Source organism: Thalassophryne amazonica, chromosome 8 (genome assembly GCF_902500255.1).
Source record: "Thalassophryne amazonica chromosome 8, fThaAma1.1, whole genome shotgun sequence".
Lineage (NCBI taxonomy): Eukaryota > Metazoa > Chordata > Actinopteri > Batrachoidiformes > Batrachoididae > Thalassophryne > Thalassophryne amazonica.
This window is the reverse complement of record NC_047110.1, coordinates 24,302,002-24,322,271: the sequence shown is the minus strand read 5'-3', so window position 1 is coordinate 24,322,271 and position 20,270 is coordinate 24,302,002. Positions and strand designations below refer to the sequence as shown.

The 20,270-nt window shown below is 44.3% G+C and overlaps 1 protein-coding gene and 2 long non-coding RNA genes across 3 annotated transcripts in view; all 3 read left to right on the top strand.

The window, feature by feature from the left end:
• Positions 1–20,270, top strand: part of lrrk2 (leucine-rich repeat kinase 2) — a 205,342-nt gene that overhangs the window by 137,870 nt on the left and 47,202 nt on the right. The window contains 2 exon segments of the mRNA XM_034175890.1: positions 15,870–16,088; positions 16,185–16,386. Of these exon segments, the coding sequence (XP_034031781.1) occupies positions 15,870–16,088; positions 16,185–16,386 (421 nt within the window).
• On the top strand, positions 1,962–14,092 carry LOC117515361. The gene is made up of 3 exons (XR_004562132.1): positions 1,962–1,981; positions 2,076–2,262; positions 14,063–14,092. It is a non-coding gene; the product is annotated as an uncharacterized LOC117515361 (long non-coding RNA).
• On the top strand, positions 14,205–14,544 carry LOC117515360. Its single transcript, XR_004562131.1, has 2 exons — positions 14,205–14,243; positions 14,364–14,544. It is a non-coding gene; the product is annotated as an uncharacterized LOC117515360 (long non-coding RNA).

Sequence of the window (20,270 nt, the reverse complement as noted above, 5' to 3'; positions counted from 1 at the left end):
ATACTGGTGATAAACCAGTACTTTTAAAACTGTGCCACCAAAAATGTGGGTTGACAAAATTAAATGTCTTTTTTTATTGCTAAGGCAATGGGACATTATCTGGGCGAAGTATTTACCTCTGAATACTAAGTTGATAACATGACACGTACACAACTGATATTTTTGAAATATCCGTGGTAGCATACGGGAGGCTTTTGTCAGTCATAATCACCATAAACACTACATTGGTGACAGCCATTGTTGCTGACTTCTTGCTTCTTGTCTAAATGAGATTTGCCAAAATATGGCATAGCACTGGTTCTTGGCTCCATATTTCAGTGCTTGGATGGCCATACACCATGACTACCAAGTATGAACAAATTCTTTGAGTGGCCAGTTTAGGTGGTTTTGAATTTATTTAGCTTTGGCTGCATTGTTTTTATGATATCTAGTCTCAGCAATCAGGACAGTTGAAATACTGAAAAATATCGATTTAGTTATTTGGGTGGTTTTGTGTGTATATATCGGGTTTTGAATAGTTTTTGGGTGAGAGACCATCAGTTCCATCTGGCAGTGCTGTACATCTGTGAGCTTATTCATTGACACAGCCCAGATCTGCAGTCACCTGCAGAAAAAAAAGAGAAAAGATGAGGAAAAATCTGCCTCCCGCTTCACTCCAGCTCTGGATATAAGAAATGCAACCAATTACAGGATTATTTTGTTATAGATGTCAGACATTCCGTCTGCCACAATATGACACATCATCATCCAGACACATATCTCCAGACAGTCAGGTGCATTAATTGCTCAAGTCGGCTCGATTGCTCACTAGAGTAAACAGTTGCCTGCTCTTGTGAGAAAGACGGTTCAGATTCTCCCGATGGTAGTAACCCATATGCGATACAATGCAGCATTTTAAAATTCAGAAACAATACAGGTTTTTGTTCTTTGTAACACAAACAATAAATAATGGCATTCAGCCGAGCTACATCACATTCGTGTGAAGTTCAGCAAGATCTTGAGAACGAAGCATCTGTTCACAGAGTAATGGCAGCCTTCATAAGGGCCTATTCATCATAAATATTGTTTAATTTTATGATAATGAAGAGCAATATGCATCTGTTCACAGAGTAATGGCAGCCTTCATAAGGGCCTATTCATCATAAATATTGTTTAATTTTATGATAATGAAGAGCAATATGCATCTGTTCACAGAGTAATGGCAGCCTACATAAGGGCCTATTCATCATAAATGTTTCATTTTATGATAATGAAGAGCAATATTTTTTAGTCATATTGGGTTTTCTATTGGTTCCCATTGTGAAGTGCTGAAATGCTTTGTGTGAGAATAATGTCACTAAACGATCTCTTACCTGAAATGCTTACTTTAAAAATGAAGACATTTTGAGAATTCAGCCTCCTCCGTAGAAAATGCTTACTGTTTTGTTGTCTATATCTGTGTTCTTACTCACTTATATGCTGTGATTTTTATTTTTATTTTTTTAAATGTTGTGTATTTCCAAAGCAAGAAATTTTGCAAATTCGTTTTTTGATGACCAAAACCTGTTTCTTTTTCCCTCCTTCATTCTTTAGTAACTTGATAACTGAACTTTGCACGCCTCCATGTCTGCCAGAGATCAGGTTGCTCGACGTGAGCAAAAACAATGTGGAGAATATTTCTACTTCTTTCCTCACTGGCTGCCCTAAACTGGAGACTTTCGTTGCCTCCATCAACAAACTTTGTGAGTAATAATATTAATTACATTAATGAATATTCAGTGAAGCCAAATGAATTCCCTCCAATGCATCCTGATAAATTTAGTGGAGAGAGATTTAAATTATAGGTCAGTTAATCTCTCAGATGAATTTCTCAGACATTTCATAGTTACATGTTGAATATCTTTCACAGATTCCCTCTCACATTTTCCATGCAAAATAACAACACTGAAACTAGCAAACAACAGCTTCACTCACATTTCTGAGCTATTTGTGGTCTCCCAAAGTAAGTCAGACTCTTGGGTGGTTTTCTGATTTTCCAGATTATTATTTTATTTAATTTCTTTTTAAATATAATTCTCATTCTTTTATCAATTCAGCTTGCAGTCAGTGGACATGAAAACCAATAACATTGTTGACCTGCCAGGCCCGGCATCCTGGGTTTCCAGTAACCTCAGAGAGCTCATATTCAGTCATAATTCTATCACAGCATTGGATCTGTGCGGGCCAATCGATAAGTGGGCCAGACTGGAAAAGCTCCACCTGAGTGACAACAAGCTTACTGAGGTAATGCATTTTGTTTGTTTCTAGAGGAAAAATTAAGATTTGCTCATAACTATGGGGAGGGGATGGTTGACATGGTGGGTTTGTGACCAGAGGATTCTCAGTTCAAATCCCTACTAGCACAGAATATCACACGGGGCCCAAGCAGTTGAGCGCCTTGCATGCCAACCTGCTCATATTTGTTTGTACGTGAATGTGAGGGTTTTGAGCATCTACAGTGGGACAAAAAAGTATTTAGTCAGACAAATTATACTGTATTTCTTGTCTTTCCAATGCCTGATTCTGTTTTTCTCTGTTTGAGGTGCGGCTCCATCCAGAGGTGGGTGTAGTGTCTGTTTCTGCGACCCTCCTGTCCTGTGCACTGGCAGAATTTCCTGTATATTTGTTTTGTAAATTGTTTTGTCAATTGTCGGTTTCATGGCCCAAACAGAGGTCACCCCTTTGAGTCTTGTCTGCTTGAGGTTTCTTCCTCAAATCATCAGAGGGAGTTTTTCTTTACCACTGTCACCTGTGTACTTGCTCTGGAGGTTGGTAAGCTTAGACCTTTGTTGTGATTTGGCGCTACAGTTGTATGCAAAGGTTTGGGCACCCTTGATAATTTTCATGATTTTCCTTTATAAATCATTGGTTGTCTGGATCAGAAATTTCAGTTAAATTATCATATAGCAGACGAACACACTGACTTTTGAGAAGTGAGAAGTTTCTAGTATTTACAGAAAGTGTGTAATAATTATTTAAACAAAATTAGGCAGGTGCATATTTTGTACACCCTTGTCATTTTATTGGTTTGAATACTAATTATTGGAACACAAAATTGGTTTGGTAAGCTGATTGACCCTTGACCTCCTTACACAGGTGAATCCAGTCAAGAGAAAGGGTATTTAAGGTGGCCATTTGCAAATGTTTCCCCTCTTTGCATCTCTTCTAATGAGTGGCAATATTGGAGCCTCTAAACAACTCTCAAATGACCTGAAAATAAAGATTGTTCAACATCATGGTTTAGGGGAAAGATTAAAAAAAAAAAAAGCTATCTCAGAGATTTCAGCTGTTAGTTTCCACTGTGAGGAAATGGAAGACCACAGGCACAGTACTAGTTAAGGCCCAAAGTGGCAGGCCAAGAAAAATCAAAATCAAAACTAAGATAAGTTGAAGCGAAGGATGGTGAGAACAGTCGTAGTCAACGCACAGACCTGCTCCAAAGACCTACAACATGATCTTGCTCCAGATAGTGTCTGTGCATCATTCAACTATATAGCGCACTTTGCACAAAGAGATGTTGTATCATGCTGTAATGTAGAGGAAGACTTTCCTGCATACACACCACAAACAAAGTCACTTGAGGTATACTAAAGCAAATTTGGACAAATTAACTTTATTTTGGAATAAGGTGCTGTGGACTGATGAAACTAAAATTGAGTTATTTGAACATAACAAGGGGCGGATTGCATGGCTGAAAAAGAACACAGCATTCCAAGAAAAACACTTGCTGCCTACAGTAAAATTTGGAGGTGGTTCCATCATGCTCTGTGACTGTGTGGTCAGTGCAGGTACTCGGAATCTTGTTAAAGTTGAGCGTTACATGGAGTCAATATCAGCAGATTCTTGAGAACAATGTTCATGAATCATTGACAATGTTGAAGTTGCGCCTTGGCTGGATCTTTCAACAAGACAACAACCCTAAACACTGCTCAAAATCTACTAAGGCATTCATGCAAAGGAACAAGTACAACATTCTGGAATGGCCATCTCAGTCCCCAGACCTGATATTATTGAAAATCTGTGGTGTGATTTTAAGTGGGCTGTCCGTGCTCAGAAACCAACAAACCTGAGATTTTTTTGTAAAGAATGGTCCAAAATACCTTCAACCAGAATCCAGACTCTCATTGGAAGCTATAGGAAGCATTTAGAGGCTGTTATTTCTGCAAAAGGAGAATCTACTAAATATGATGTATTTTTTCCTGTTGGGGTGCCCACATTGATGCACCTGCTTAATTTTGTTTAAAGAATTATTGCACACTTTCTGTAAATCCTATAAACTTCATTTCACTTCTCAAATATCACTGTGTTTGTGTGCTATATGATATATTAACTGAAATTGCTGATCCAAACAACCCATGATTTACGTATAAAGGAAAATCATGGAAATCATCAGGGTGCCCTAACTTTTACATACAACTGTATATAAATGAAAATAAATTGAATTTGAAAATAAATTAATCCAATCCAATCTTCATCTGCCTTGAGCAGAAGGAAAGATGTTCTAGTGTATTCTAGTCCAGCCATGTTCTTGGTCGGCCTCTTAAATGTGATTTCTGGACATATTTCTGGAAATTTGCTTCCATCTGCCATATTGCAGAGGAAAAAAATTCATCAACTACATGGTATATAGGGACTGCTGCATTTCCATGCCAGAGTGGCTATACGCCCAACCGTTGGGTCAGTAAAGTAAATAAGTGAGCATATACTCCCAACCACAACCGACCAATGAGCGCGCTTGTAAGCTCACTTCCGGGATCAACACGGGAGGGACAAAAGGCTGATATTTTCTCGCCGCTGCAGGAGGGTTCGCAGCCCGTGGAGGAGCTGTGATCTAAAGTGGTTCTGTTTGGCTCATCACACCCAGGGAACAGTGTCAGACTAACACCATCTTACAGCCAACAAGCAGCATTTTGTTCAAAAATTTTTTCATCATTGTTAACAGGCTTCCATTCAAACCCTTACCAAAAAGTAGTACATGCAAGTATGTTTCAAGTATACTTCCAGTTTACTTTTTATACTTATCAGTACTACTTTTTGGTAAGGGAAATCCTTATGAAGTTTGTCTGTTTTCATCCATTGCGGTGTTTTCGCAGTAATTAAAGATGGCGCCATTAAATGTGTCAAACATACGCCACAATAGAGCCTTAAAAAGTGGTGTAAAAAATAGTTTAGATGCACAAAACGTGTCATACAAGATCATGGTTGGGCGAATAAGGTAAGACATTATATTTACAACCCCTGGCAATAATTATGGAATCACTGGCCTCAGAGGATGTTCATTCAGTTGTTTAATTTTGTAGAAAAAAAGCAGATCACAGACATGACACAAAACTAAAGTCATTTCAAATGGCAACTTTCTGGCTTTAAGAAACACTATAAGAAATCAAAAAAATTGTGGCAGTCAGTAACGGTTACTTTTTTAGACCAAGCAGAGGGAAAAAAATATGGATTCACTCAATTCTGAGGAATAAATTATGGAATCACCCTGTAAATTTTCATCCCCAAAACTAACACCTGCATCAAATCAGATCTGCTCGTTAGTCTGCATCTAAAAAGGAGTGAACACACCTTAGAGAGCTGTTGCACCAAGTGGACTGACATGAATCATGGCTCCAACACGAGAGATGTCAATTGAAACAAAGGAGAGGATTATCAAACTCTTAAAAGAGGGTAAATCATCACGCAATGTTGCAAAAGATGTTGGTTGTTCAGTCAGCTGTGTCTAAACACTGGACCAAATACAAACAACATGGGAAGGTTGTTAAAGGCAACATACTGGTAGACCAAGGAAGACATCAAAGCGTCAAGACAGAAAACTTAAAGCAATATGTCTCAAAAATCGAAAATGCACAACAAAACAAATGAGGAACGAATGGGAGGAAACTGAAGTCAACGTCTGTGACCGAACTGTAAGAAACCGCCTAAAGGAAATGGGATTTACATACAGAAAAGCTAAACGAAAGCCATCATTAACACCTAAACAGAAAAAACAGAGTTACAATGGGCTAAGGAAAAGCAATCGTGGACTGTGGATGAGTGGATGAAATATTCAGTGATGAATTTCGAATCTGCATTGGGCAAGGTGATGATGCTGGAACTTTTGTTTGGTGCTGTTCCAATGAGATTTATAAAGATGACTGCCTGAAGAGAACATGTAAATTTCCACAGTCATTGATGATATGGGGCTGCATGTCAGGTAAAGGCACTGGGGAGATGGCTGTCATTACATCATCAATCATCAAAGTTTACATTGATATTTTGGACACTTTTCTTATCCCATCAATTGAAGATGGGATTTTGGGATGATGAAATCATTTTTCAAGATGGTAATGCATCTTGCCATAGAGCAAAAACTGTGAAAACATTCCTTGCAAAAAGACACATAGGGTCAATGTCATGGCCTGCAAATAGTCCGGATCTTAATCCAATTGAAAATCTTTGGTGGAAGTTGAAGAAAATGGTCCATGACAAGGCTCCAACCTGCAAAGGTGATCTGGCAACAGCAATCAGAGAAAGTTGGAGCCAGATTGATGAAGAGTACTGTTTGTCACTCATTAAGTCCATGCCTCAGAGACTGCAAGCTGTTATAAAAGCCAGAGGTGGTGCAACAAACTATGATGTGTTGGGGCGTTCTTTTGTTTTTTATGATTCCATAATTTTTTTCTCAGAATTGAGTGATTCCATATTTTTTCCCTCTGCTTGGTCTAAAAAGTAACCGTTAGACTGACACAATTTTTTTTCCTGATTTCTTATAGTGTTTCTTAAAGCCAGAAAGTTGCCATTTGAAATGACTTTAGTTTTGTGTCATGTCTGTGATCTGCTTTTTTTTCTACAAAATTAAACAACTGAATGAACATCCTCAGAGGCCGGTGATTCCATAATTTTTGCCAGGGGTTGTATCTGCCCAACGGTTGGGCGTATAGCCTTAGTGTATAAGTCACATTTGCTGTATTTTCTGTACTATATCTTGCACTGGAATATTTGACATAGTATCTGTCCAAAAATGCATCATGTGTCAAAAAACATAATGCTGTATGTCACATCAGTCTGTCATATTTATTCTTGCAAAGTGGCCCTGCTTTTTGCAGCAAGAAGCAAAATGAATTTCATTAGCGCATTATTTATAATGTCAGCAATGCACTTCCGCGCAAAAGCTAATGTCGGGCTCTAGGCTTAGCCCCAGACTTCACTTGCTATGCCGAACAAGTTGGAGGTCTGCCAATACAGAGTCCCAATTCGATACTTGTATTTTTGTCGATATTGAACTGGTACAGAGCACATTGCAAGCACATTAAAATCAATCCATTGTGCATGTTTGGCCATTAAGCAGCGTTGCCACATATTAAGCAACTAAATAAGTTTTATTTATAATTTTTACGTTAAGTAAACAGATTTTTTATATGCCGCCTTAGCTCCACTAGGACTTAGTAATACTCCTTGAATGTTTCAGATCAATGAATTATTATTATTTTTAGTAGTAGTAGTCATCGTCATCATGCTATGTGCAAATTGTCTTTAAAATATCTGCAAAGAGCGTGTCTTTACTCTAAAGGGGTTGGGTGGTCCCCCCCTGCTGGTTGTGCACCTTACTGCACAGTCTCTGTGAGCAGGAAGAAACAGACATGGAAAAACTTGCTTACTTGTGTGTAAAGCATTACAATAAGATGTTTACATCACATATACCATCAGAAATATAGATGGTGCATATTTGAAGTACAGAAGAGTGAAAGTTGTGTTCTTATTTTTTAAGCTTTCACTGCAGGTGTGCTGCCTATAATTAGTGCATCAGCATGAAAATATGAACCAACAAAACTGGCATGCATACATGTTGATGTTTTGTGTGAATAAAATCTACTTTTTGGGTTTTTAATGTGAAGGAGGGTGTTAAATGTACTTTTAAAACATGCAATGTGGTCTGTACTGAATACAGCCATAGATTTTTATCACCTGATTTTACCTTATATGCATATAGCCTAATCTTAGCTAGCATCCTCGTCATTTTACCTCCAGCTGTTCCATGGAGTCCAAACAAGTATAGCATTGAGTAGGAAGAAGGTTGTTCCCTCTCTTTATTCAAGAGCATATGGAGGTTATTTCTGTTGGGGAAGTGTAGGTACACAGACCCACAACAGGGGGCGCAAATGAACGGACAATGGAGGAGGTCAAATAACAACACTTTACTGTTGTGAATGGGCACAACAAATACAACAGATTACAACAATAGACAAAAAGCCAAATCACAAAAGGTGTCGTGTGGGCAGGCTCGAAGATAGGAGACGTCTGTCCAAAGCAGAACCGGAACCACACGATTTCCTCCGCCACCAGACCCCGGGAATACTGGAGCCGCCAAGTCCCAAACTCCCAGGTGGCCACTGCCTCCGCGTGTCGGACCTGGTACTGCTGGCGAGGAACAAAAAACAATTAAATGTGGGCGCGTTTGCACCCAGCAATCCGCACGGCAGGAAAACTACCTCCACCTCTCGTTGGAAAAGGAGTCTGCTAAACAACGCACAAAAGTCACAAAAGGTTACTGTCACACAGTCAGCTGAGTACGTTACCTTCCAGGTAGAACGATATCTCGGCAAAGAGGTGGAGACGTCGTCCTGCTGATGTACCCCTGCTGATCGGATGATTGGTAACAGCTGTTGCAGGTGATGCGTGACAGCTGTCACCCTGGCTGCTCCTGTGAGGCAGCTGCGCCCTCTGGTGCCTGGAGCCCGCACTCCAGACAGGGCGCCCTCTGGTGGTGGGCCAGCAGTACCTCCTCTTCTGGCGGCCCCACAACAGGACCCCCCCCCCCCCCCCAACGGGCGCCTCCCGACCAGGCTTGTCCGGTGGCGGCGGTAGAAATCGGCCAGGAGGGCCGGTCCAGGATGAAGCTCCTCTTCACCAGGAGCGTTCTTACGGGACCAGTACCCCTCCCAGTCCACCAAATACTGGAGCCCCGGCCCATCCTACGGACATCCAAGGCCGGCGTACAGTCCAGCCGGCTCGCCATCGATGATCGGGCAGGAGGCGGCGCCGGACCCGGAGTACAGAGGGGTGAGGTGATGCGGTTTGATTCGGGACACATGAAACACAGGATGGATCTGCAGTGAGGTCGGAAGCTGAAGCCTCACTGCGGCTGGACTGATGACCTTAAGGATCTTGAAAGGGCCGATGTAACGGTCCTGTAGCTTGGGGGAGTCCACTTTGAGGGGAATGTCCTTTGTGGATAACCACACCTCCTGCCCTGGCCGATACGCAGGGGCCGGGTCCGCCGACGGTCTGCATGGGCTTTTGCCCTCGTCCGGGCCTTTAGCAAAGCAGAACGGGCGGCACGCCACACCCGACGGCACTTCCGTAGGTGGGCCTGGACCGAGGGCACACCGACCTCTCCCTCAACCACCGGACAACGGGGGCTGATACCCCAGACACACCTCAAAAGGGGAGAGGCCGGTTGAAGACACCTGGCTGTTATGGGCATACTCGATCCAGGCCAAATGGGTACTCCAGGCCGCCGAGTGCGCGGCAGTCACGCAGCGCAGGCCTGTTCCACCTCCTGTTTACCCGTTCTGCTTGCCCATTGGTCTGAGGGTGGTACCCAGACGGAGAGCTCACCGTGGCCTCCAGTTGCCCGGCAGAAGCTCCTCCATACTTGCGAGGAGAACTGGGGACCGCGATCGGAGACGATGTCTGTTGGAATCCCATGCAGCCGGACGACGTGGTGGACCATGAGGGTCCGCTGTACTCCTGGGCTGTTGGGAGCTTCGGGGAGGGCCACGAAGTGGGCCGCCTTGGAGAATCGGTCCACTATCGTGAGGATGGTGGTGTTACCCTGGGACGGCGGGAGCCCGTGACAAAATCCAGGCCGATGTGGGACCAGGGGCGATAAGGCACAGAGCAGCGGCCTGGAGTAGTCCTGATGCCCTGCGCTGGTCAGGCTTGCCCCTGGCGCAGGTGGTGCAGGCCTGGAGATAAGCCCTGACAGTCGGCCTCTAGTGGCGCCCACCAGAAGCGCTGCCGGACACTGCCACGGTTCCTTCGCACCTCCTGGATGACAGGAGAGCTTGGAGCCGTGACAGAAGTCCAGGACTGCAGCCCTAGCTTCTGGTGGGACGTATAGTTTGTTCTTCGGGCCCAGTTCCGTGGTCCGGGCTTCGTGCCAGGGCCTTCCGGACGGTTCTCTCTACGTCCCAGGTGAGGGTGGCCACGATAGTGGACTCCGGGATGATGGGTTCCGGTGGATCCGACAACTCCGCTTTGACTCCATCTTCATGTACCCGGGACAAGGCATCCGATCTCTGGTTTTTGGTCCCGGGACGGTAGGTGATCCGGGAAGTCAAAACGGCCGAAGAACGGTGACCAGCGGGCTTGCCTGGGTTCAGCCGCTTGGCGGTCCTGATATACTCCAGGTTCCGGTGGTCAGTGAAAACCGTGAATGGCACGGGACGTTCCCTCCAACAGATGTCTCCACTCTTCAAGAGCCTCTTTCACCGCAAGGAGTTCTTGATTGCCGACGTCATAGTTCCGTTCGGCCGGGTCAACCTGCGGGAAAAATAGGCACACGGGTGAAGGACCTTATCGGTCCTTCCCGCTCTGGGAAAGCACAGCTCCTATCCCTGAGTCCGAGGCGTCCACTTCAACCACTAACGGGCGACTAGATCGGGCTGCACCAGAATGGGTGCAGACAGAAGCGTCGTTTCAACTCCTTGAACGCGGCATCGCAACGATCCGACCAGGTGAAGGGGACTTTTGGTGAAATCAGGGCTGTCAGGGGCTAACTACCTGACTGTAGCCCTTAATGACCTCCTGTAGAATTTGCAAAGCCGAGGAACTGTTGCAGCTTCCTAAGGCTAGTGGGTTGGGGCCAGTCTCTCACACGCCGCAACCTTGGGCCGGATCATGAGCGACGGAGTTGGGGGAGATGATAAACCCCAGGAAGGACAAAGAAGTGCGGTGAAACTCGCACTTCTCGCCCTTCACAAACAGCCGGTTCTCCAACAACCGCTGCAGGACCTGACGTACATGCCGGACATGAGTCTCAGGATCCGGAGAAAAGATGAGTATATCGTCTAGAGTATACTAAACGAATCGGTGCAGGAAATCCCGCAAGACATCATTAACCAATGCTTGGAACGTCCGCGGGGGCATTTGTGAGGCCGAACGGCATGACCAGGTACTCAAGTGACCTAAGGGGGTGTTAAATGCCGTCTTCCACTCGTCTCCCTTCCGTATCCAAACCAGGTGATACGCATTTCTAAGATCTAGCTTGTGAATATTTGGGCTCCATGCAGGGGCGTGAACACTGAAATCCAACAAGGGCAACGGGTATCGATTACAACCGTGATTTCGTTCAGGTCTCCCTATAATCACTGCATGGACGAAAGTCCGCCGTCTTTTTTAACCCACAAAAAAGAAACCTGCACCCATCGTGGAGTGGAATTCCGGATCAACCCGGCGGCTAAAGAGTCCCAGATGTAGGTCTCCATTGATTCGCGCTCAGGTCGTGAGAGGTTGTACAGCCTGCTGACGGGAACTCAACGCCTGGAACCAAATCAATGGCACAATCGTACGGACGGTGGGGGGGGAAGGGTGAGCGCCAGATCCTTACTGAACCAATCCACAAGGTCATGGTACTCCACCGGCACCGTCCCCAGATTGGGCGGACTCTGAACCTCCTCCTTAACCTCGGAACCGGGAGGAACCGAGGAACCTAAACATACCTGATGGCAGGGTCTCGCTCCACTGAACCACTACCCCGGGACGGCCAATCGATCCGGGGATTGTGTTTTAACATCAGGGGAACCCTAGAATCACGCGGGAGGTGGCAGGAGTCACACAAAAAACTCGATCTCCTCCCGGTGATTCCTGAACACCACCAGAGTTACTGGGGTGTCTTAGTGTGATTAGAGGGAGTAGGGAGCCATCTAGTGCCCGCACCTGCACAGGCGAGGTAAGCGCCACCAGAGGGAGCCCTACCTCCCTGGCCCATCTGCTGTCTAACAGATTCCCTTCAGAGCCCGTGTCCACCAGTGCTGGGCCTTCAGGGTTAAATCCTCATAAAGGATTGTCACTGGGAGTCCTGTGGCAATATGGGTATGTCCCACGTGAATGTTTTGGCCCACCCCTAACCCAGTGTCTAGGGGCGGGCGTTGGTGTTATAACCGCTCGGGCAGTCCCTTACTTGATGCTCTATTGAGCCACAAACAAAGCACGCTCCGCGGGCCAGCCTCCTCTGTCTATCTGGTGCCCTAAATGTGGCCCTGCTCATGGTCCATAGCTTCGTCAACAGGGGGAGCTGTCACCACACGGAGCGTAGAGGCCGTGGAGCGTGGGGAGGGCAGAACTCGGTCGGAACCGGAAGGGAGAGGGACGGCGCGTGCCCGGCCACGCCCTTCGTCTCGTTCCCGACGGCGTTCTTCTAACCGATTGTCTATCGTATAACGAGATCAATAAGCCCGTCTAAATCCCGCTGTTCGTCCTTGGCCACCAGGTGCTCCTTCAGGACCAACGACAGTCCGTTTACGAAGGCGGCGCGGATGGCAGTGGTTATTCCAGCCGACCTCGCAGCCCGCGATGCGGAAGTCGACTGCATAAGCAGCTGCGCTCCGGCGCCCCTGTCTCATTGACAGCAGCAACGGCTGAAGCGGTCTCTCTCCTCTATTTGGGTGATCGAACACTGTTCGGAACTCCCTGCACAAACCCATCATAATGTCAGAAGGAGCTGTGAATTTTGCTCCCAGAGCGCTGTAGCCCAAGCGCGTTGCCTCGCCGCGAGCAGATTAATCACATAAGCTATCTTACTAGCATCAGTCGCGTACATGAACGGGACGTTGTGCGAAGACGAGCGAACACTGCATAAGAAAGTCTGCGCATGTCTCCACACAACCCCCGTACGGCTCTGGAGGGCTTATGTATGCTTCAGGGGAAGGTGGGAGGGGTCCTTGAACGACCTGTGGAACGTCACTGCGCCCTGCTCTTCCATTGGCCGTTCAACAGCCGGTTGACGCCCCTCGGGGTCCATGACGTTGGCCGAGATAGTCCGTTGGGAAAGTGTAGGTACACGGACCCACAACAGGGGCGCAAATGAACGGACATGGAGGAGGTCAAATACAACACTTTACTGTTGTGAATGGGCACAGACAAATACAACAGATTACAACAATAGACAAAAAGCCAAATCACAAAGGTGTCGTGTGGGGCAGGCTCGAAGATAGGAGACGTCTGTCCAAAAGCAGAACCGGAACCACAACGATTTCCTCCGCCACCATACCCCGGTAATACTGGAGCCGCCAAGTCCCAACTCCCAGGTGGCCACTGCCTCCGCGTGTCGGGAACCTGGTACTGCTGGCGAGGAACAAAAAACAATTAAATGTGGGCGCGTTTGCACCAGCAATCCGCACGGCAGGAAAACTACCTCCACCTCTCGTTGGAAAAAGGAGTCTGCTAACAACGCACAAAAGTCACAAAAGGTTACTGTCACACAGTCAGCTGAGTACGTTACCTTCCGGTAGAACGATATCTCGCAAAGAGGTGGAGACGTCGTCCTGCTGATGTACCCCTGCTGATCGGATGATTGGTAACAGCTGTTGCAGGTGATGCGTGACAGCTGTCACCCTGGCTGCTCCTGTGAGGCGCTGCGCCCTCTGGTGCCTGGAGCCCGCACTCCAGACAGGGCGCCCTCTGGTGGTGGGCCAGCAGTACCTCCTCTTCTGGCGGCCCACACAACAATTTCCTCTAGTCTTTCAGTTTGAGAGCATGATTTATTAATTTCAATTATTCTTCAAGACCCAGGACATCCACAAAGACCTCTTTACAGGTTTGCATCCACTGTGGCTGCTGTGAAAGTTCCAGGTTCAAGAACATAAATAGACTTGTGATGAAGCATGATAACAATCGAGAAAGCTGTTTGCAAGTGGAAATGGGTGAGACTTAAGGGTTCCTCTGTGACAAGGCTTTATCTGTTTCATATCAGTTTGAAGAGCTGAGAGCCTTGTTTATGCAGCAAAGGATTTAAAAAATTCAGTGAGAAGCTATGTTTTGTGACACTTTATGTTTGTAGATTCCTCCACAGATTGGCTCATTGGAAGGTTGACCTCGTTGGATGTAAGCCATAACTCTGTATACGGTCCTTTCCTGATGAGATGGGGAACTGGGCCGGCTGTGGGACCTGCCATTGGATGGACTTGGACCTTCAGCTTGACCCTCAAACTCATCGGCAACAAGACCAAAGACATCATTCGGTCAGAAGCATGAGAAATCTTGTTATTATCACAAAAGACATTGTGCTCAGTTTTCTCTAACATTTTGAAATCTAGAAGAAGTCTTGGAAGGGAAATTGACATCATATCCTGCTGTCACAGATTCCTGCAGCAGCGGCTGAAGAAGGCAGTTCCCTACTACAGGATGAAGCTTATAGTGGTTGGGAATGCCGGAAGCGGGAAGACCACTTTGATCCAGCAGCTGATGAAGCGCAAGCGCTCCAAGTTGAACTCAAAGCGGACCAATGTTGGAATTGATGTACTGGACTGGACCATCCGAGAATGGGACAAGAAGAAAATGGTGTTGAACGTGTGGAACTTTTCAGGTTGTTCAACATGAAAGTCAGAATCTATTAATGTATACCTTCAGCAAAATACTTATTGGGTTGTATATAAGCATGTGAGTATACATGGTACATAGACACCAACTTCATGCCTTCAAGTTCAAGGAAGATAAGCTAAGATAAACTTTATTGATCCCACAATGGGGAAGAGCATTGTTGCAGCAGCAGAAGTCGTACAGATTCGTAAAGAAAAAAATATTTACATTAAAGAAAGGTGACTAAAGTATATTGCAATGCTTGCTGGTGAAATGCATAAAGAGATGGTGTGAACAGACTATGCAAAAATAGAATATTACACAAATAATGAATGTTATTGAGTTCAGTGGATCTGCTGTATCCGCTGTGGCTACCCCGAACCAGAAACGGGAGCAGTCGAATGGACACAACAAAAACAATGACTTCAGTGGTACAAATATTTCATGAGGTATGAAGTACTCGTTCCATTGAGCAAATGAAAAAAAAAAAATTCATTATTTGTTTTATATAACAGCAAAAATAGATCCTGCACATTTCAGAGTGGCCTTTATTGTGGCCAGCCTAAGGCACACCTCTGCAATAATCACGCTGTCTAATCAGCATCTTGATATGCCACACCTTTGAGGTGGGATGCATTATCTCAGCAAAGAAGTGCTTACTAACACAGATTTAGACACATTTGTGAACAATATTTGAGAGAAATAGGTCTTTTGTGTGTATAGAAAATGTTTTAGATCTTTGGGTTCAGCTCATGAAAAATGGGAGCAAAAACAAAAGTGTTGTGTTTATATTTTTGGTCAGTGTGGGTCTCATCTGGTGTAAATGGGGCATAGAATATAAAATTGTTATAAGAAAGTATAAGTACCAAATATATACAAGATAAGATATTGAGAAGATGTGCTCTAAGAATTAGTGACCTGCTAACATAAAAGCACCTGAAGTCGACCCTTGCACTTTATGCAAGTATTCTGGTTTGCTGGTGTCATTCCACTCTGCATATATTTCTTCTTCAGGTGGAGAGGAATCATTGGCTCCCACCCTCACTTTCTGTCCTCCAGAGCTCTCTACTTGGTGGTATATAACCTCAGCAAAGGAGCCGGTCAGTTAGATGACCTCAAACCGTGGCTGTTCAACATCAAAGTGAGTTGGAAACATACTAATCTTTTTAAACGTATTACAGAATCTTGAGCTCTCTAAATTAAAATGGGAAATGAAACTATCTGAAACCCTAACAAGCTATACGTTACATTTTTTATTGTTTTTCTGTGTGTATGTATCCGTGCTCCAGGCTGTGGCCCCGACATCTCCAGTTATTCTGGTGGGAACCCACACGGATGTGAGTGAGGACCTACACCTCCAGGCCTGTCTAACTAAGATCTCAGAGGAGCTGCTGGACCACCAGGGCTTCCCTGTCATCAAAGGCCAACACATGGTGTCTGTGTACGAGGACTCTGACTCCATAGCCAAGCTCCGCAAGTCCATCATCCGAGAGGCCAACAACTTTAAGGTGAACAGACAAACAACAGATGAATCACTTCTTCTCTTTTTGTTTGTTTCATTTCCATTTTTCACTGGTCTCTCTTTTCTCATCTCACATACATAGCTCCAGGGGCAACCTGTAGTAGGTCAACTGGTTCCAGACAGCTATGTGGAGTTGGAGCGCAGGCTTCTTCAGGAGAGGAACAGGGTTTCTCCTGAGTTCCCTGTCCTCAGACACCAGGAGCTGATGCAGCTAATCCAGAAAAGTCAGCTGCAGCTGGAGGAACCTGAGCTGCCACATGCTGTCCACTTCCTCACTGAAGCCGGTCAGTTACATTTGTGGGTTAGTTAAAGGTTCTAGCTTCACTTTCTGACACATCAAGGTGGAAAAAGTGACAGAAATAGTTCCTCTGAAATAGGTTTTTGCATTATGTTGACACGATATTGCGTTACATTGGTAAGGCACAACTGTGTCATATCATCCTTTACATAAGGCTCGAATAGATCCTTGGTATTTGATTGGGGGTTTGTATGTCATGTGATATGGATTATTCGCACCATTTGCCATTGTGTTCCATTTACTGTGGCAATTTTTGGTTGTATATATTTTGTGCCTTTGCACGCCGCTGCTGCGCTCACACTAGCTTTGCTTAGCTTAGAAACAAACAGCAGCCAGACACAGTGCCCAGATTCGCTGGGTAACAGACGGGAAGGCTGGATGGGCCAAGAGGGCTCGAGACCAAGTTGGGTGGGGGTCCTGAGAAAGCAGTGTTTGCCAGCGGTAGAGCCGCGATGGCCGGGTTGGCCCCACCGCAGGCCGATTTGCCTCCGCCACAACTCGGGACTTGCAGGGGGCCACTGGGGCACAACAGGCGCCATCAGATGACACCTGGTGAGACGGAGCATCTCGGTCTCACTACCGAGCACTGGCGGACACCGTAGGGCTGGGAAGGGCTCAAGTCCCTTTTCTCTTGTTTATAAATTAATAAAATATCAAATGACAAGGATCTGTTTTAAGTGTTATATATAATAAATAATGAATTATTTGTATAATAGTGAATGGCTGGTTTAAGAAGGCACCATGCAGTGCCCTCAAGTTGATGATGCCAAAGTCTGCTCAGCCAATTATGTCTGTATCATCACATTCCATACTGTAGGCTAGATTCATACCAGTGGACTTGAATGTTCCACGTGTTGTACTCACTTATTTGTATTATTATTACATCCGCCAGGGACGTAAGAAATCACCTGCGTTTATTTGTCTTTTATGCCTGTCTGACTGTTACCAGGATTGCATCAAAACTACTGCACAGATTTTGACAAGATTTTCACCACAGATAGATAATAAGCCATAGAAGACACCATTAAATTTTGAGTTGATCCAGATCCGGATCTGGATTGTGGTTCAAGTTTCACTTTATGTATGCTTTGAAGGATTACTGTTAGCAGGATTACGTCAAAACTACTGCACAGAGTTTGGCAAAATTTTTAACAACGGATATATATTAGGCCATGGAAACCTCCATTAAATTATGGAGGTGATCTGGATCCAGATATGGATTCTGGATCAAGTTTCACTTTATATAGTCTTTGAAAGATTATGTCAAAACTCCTTCACCAATTCTCACAAAATTTTCACCATGGATACATAGTAAGCCATGGAAGACTCCATTAAATTTTGGAAGTGATCCGGTGTAACAGTATATCTTACCCTCCTGGATATCTTCCTCCCACCCCTGACAGGCAACATTCCTACAGGGCAGCACTGATTAACCCAAACCTTGAAAAGGCCCAATCAGGTTAGAGCAACCTTTAAACTCTATATTTCATGGATGTTTTATGGTCCCAGATGAAGCAGTTTGATTGATGGTAACGATATTGGTTTCTTTCTGTATGTATCTATAACTGTCTACAATAGTAATATTTCCTATTCTGAAATATGTTTAAGTCCTCCTTCCAAATATGCTCTACAAATATATGGACCTGATTGACAACCTGAAATATGTGATGTGATGTGATTGGAAAATACTCCAATTTAGTTTTGCATAAAATATCCACAGTATACAGTAGTGTTCAGAATAATAGTAGTGCTATGTGACTAAAAAGATTAATCCAGGTTTTGAGTATATTTCTTATTGTTACATGGGAAACAAGGTACCAGTAGATTCAGTAGATTCCCACAAATCCAACAAGACCAAGCATTCATGATATGCACACTCTTAAGGCTATGAAATTGAGCTATTAGTAAAAAAAAAAGAAAAGCCGAAAAGTAGGTGTTCACAATAATAGTAGTGTGGCATTCAGTCAGTGAGTTCGTCAATTTTGTGGAACAAACAGGTGTGAATCAGGTGTCCTCTATTTAAGGATGAAGCCAGCACCTGTTGAACATGCTTTTCTCTTTGAAAGCCTGAGGAAAATGGGATGTTCAAGACATTGTTCAGAAGAACAGCGTAGTTTGATTAAAAAGTTGATTGGAGAGGGGAAAACTTATACGCAGGTGCAAAAAATTATAGGCTGTTCATCTACAATGATCTCCAGTGCTTTAAATGGACAAAAAAACAGAGACACGTGGAAGAAAACGGAAAACAACCATCAAAATGGATAGAAGAATAACCAGAATGGCAAAGGCTCACCCAGTGATCAGCTCCAGGATGATCAAAGACAGTCTGGAATTACCTGTAAGTGCTGTGACAGAAGATGCCTGTGTGAAGCTAATTTATTTGCAAGAATCCCCCGCAAAGTCCCTCTGTTAAATAAAAGATGTGCAGAAGAGGTTACAATTTGCCAAAGAACACATCAACTGGCCTAAAGAGAAATGGAGGAATATTTTGTGGACTGATGAGAGTAAAACTGTTCTTTTTGGGTCCAAGGGCCGCAGACAGTTTGTGAGACGACCCCCAAACTCTGAATTCAAGCCACAGTTCACAGTGAAGCATGATGGTGCAAGCATCATGATATGGGCATGTTTCTCCTACTATGGTTTTGGGCCTATATATGGCATACCAGGTATCATGAATCAGTTTGGATATGTCAAAATATTTGAAGAGGTCATGTTGCCTTATGCTGAAGAGGACATGCTCTTGAAATGAGTGTTTCAACAAGACAGTGACCCCAAACTCACTAGTAAATGAGCAAAATCTTGGTTCCAAACCAACAAAATTAATGCCTCGCAGTTGTGAAGAAATCATGAAAACTGTGGTTATACAACTAAATACTAGTTTAGTGATTCACAGGATTGCTAAAAAAAAGCAGTTTGAACATAATAGTTTTGAGTTTGTAGCGTCATGGAAGACTCCACTGCATTTTGGAGGTGATCCAGATCTGGATTCTGGAACAAGATTCTCATTATATAGGTTGTGAAGGATTATGTCAAAACTACTTCACAAATTCTCACCAAATTTTCACCACAGATACACATTAGGCCATGAAAGACTCCATTAAATTTTGGAGGTGATCTGGATCCTGATTCAGATTCTGGAACAAGATTTTACTTTATATAGGCTTTGAGGGATTTCTTCAAAACTACTTCACAGATTCTCACCAAATTTGCACCACAGGGCATGGAGGACTCCATTCAATTTTGGAGGTGATCCGGATTGGCGGACATCAGAAATCTCTGATTGCTCTTGTTTAACACTGTGATACAACCCCTGGCAAAAATGATGGAATCACCGGCCTCGGAGGATGTTCATTCAGTTGTTTAATTTTGTAGAAAAAAGCAGATCACAGACATGACACAAAACTAAAGTAATTTCAAATGGCAACTTTCGGGCTTTAAGAAACACTATAAGAAATCAGGGAAAAAAAATTGTGGCAGTCAGTAACGGTTACTTTTTTAGACCAAGCAGAGGGAAAAAAATATGGAATCACTCAATTCTGAGGAATAAATTATGGAATCACCCTGTAAATTTTCATCCCCAAAACTAACACCTGCATCAAATCAGATCTGCTCATTAGTCTGCATCTCAAAAGGAGTGATCACACCTTGGAGAGCTGTTGCACCAAGTGGACTGACATGAATCATGGCTCCAACATGAGAGATGTCAATTGAAACAAAGGAGAGGATTATCAAACTCTTAAAAGAGGGTAAATCATCATGCAATGTTGCAAAAGATGTTGGTTGTTAACAGTCAGCTGTGTCTAAACTCTGGACCAAATACAAACAACATGGGAAGGTTGTTAAAGGCAAACATACTGGTAGACCAAGGAA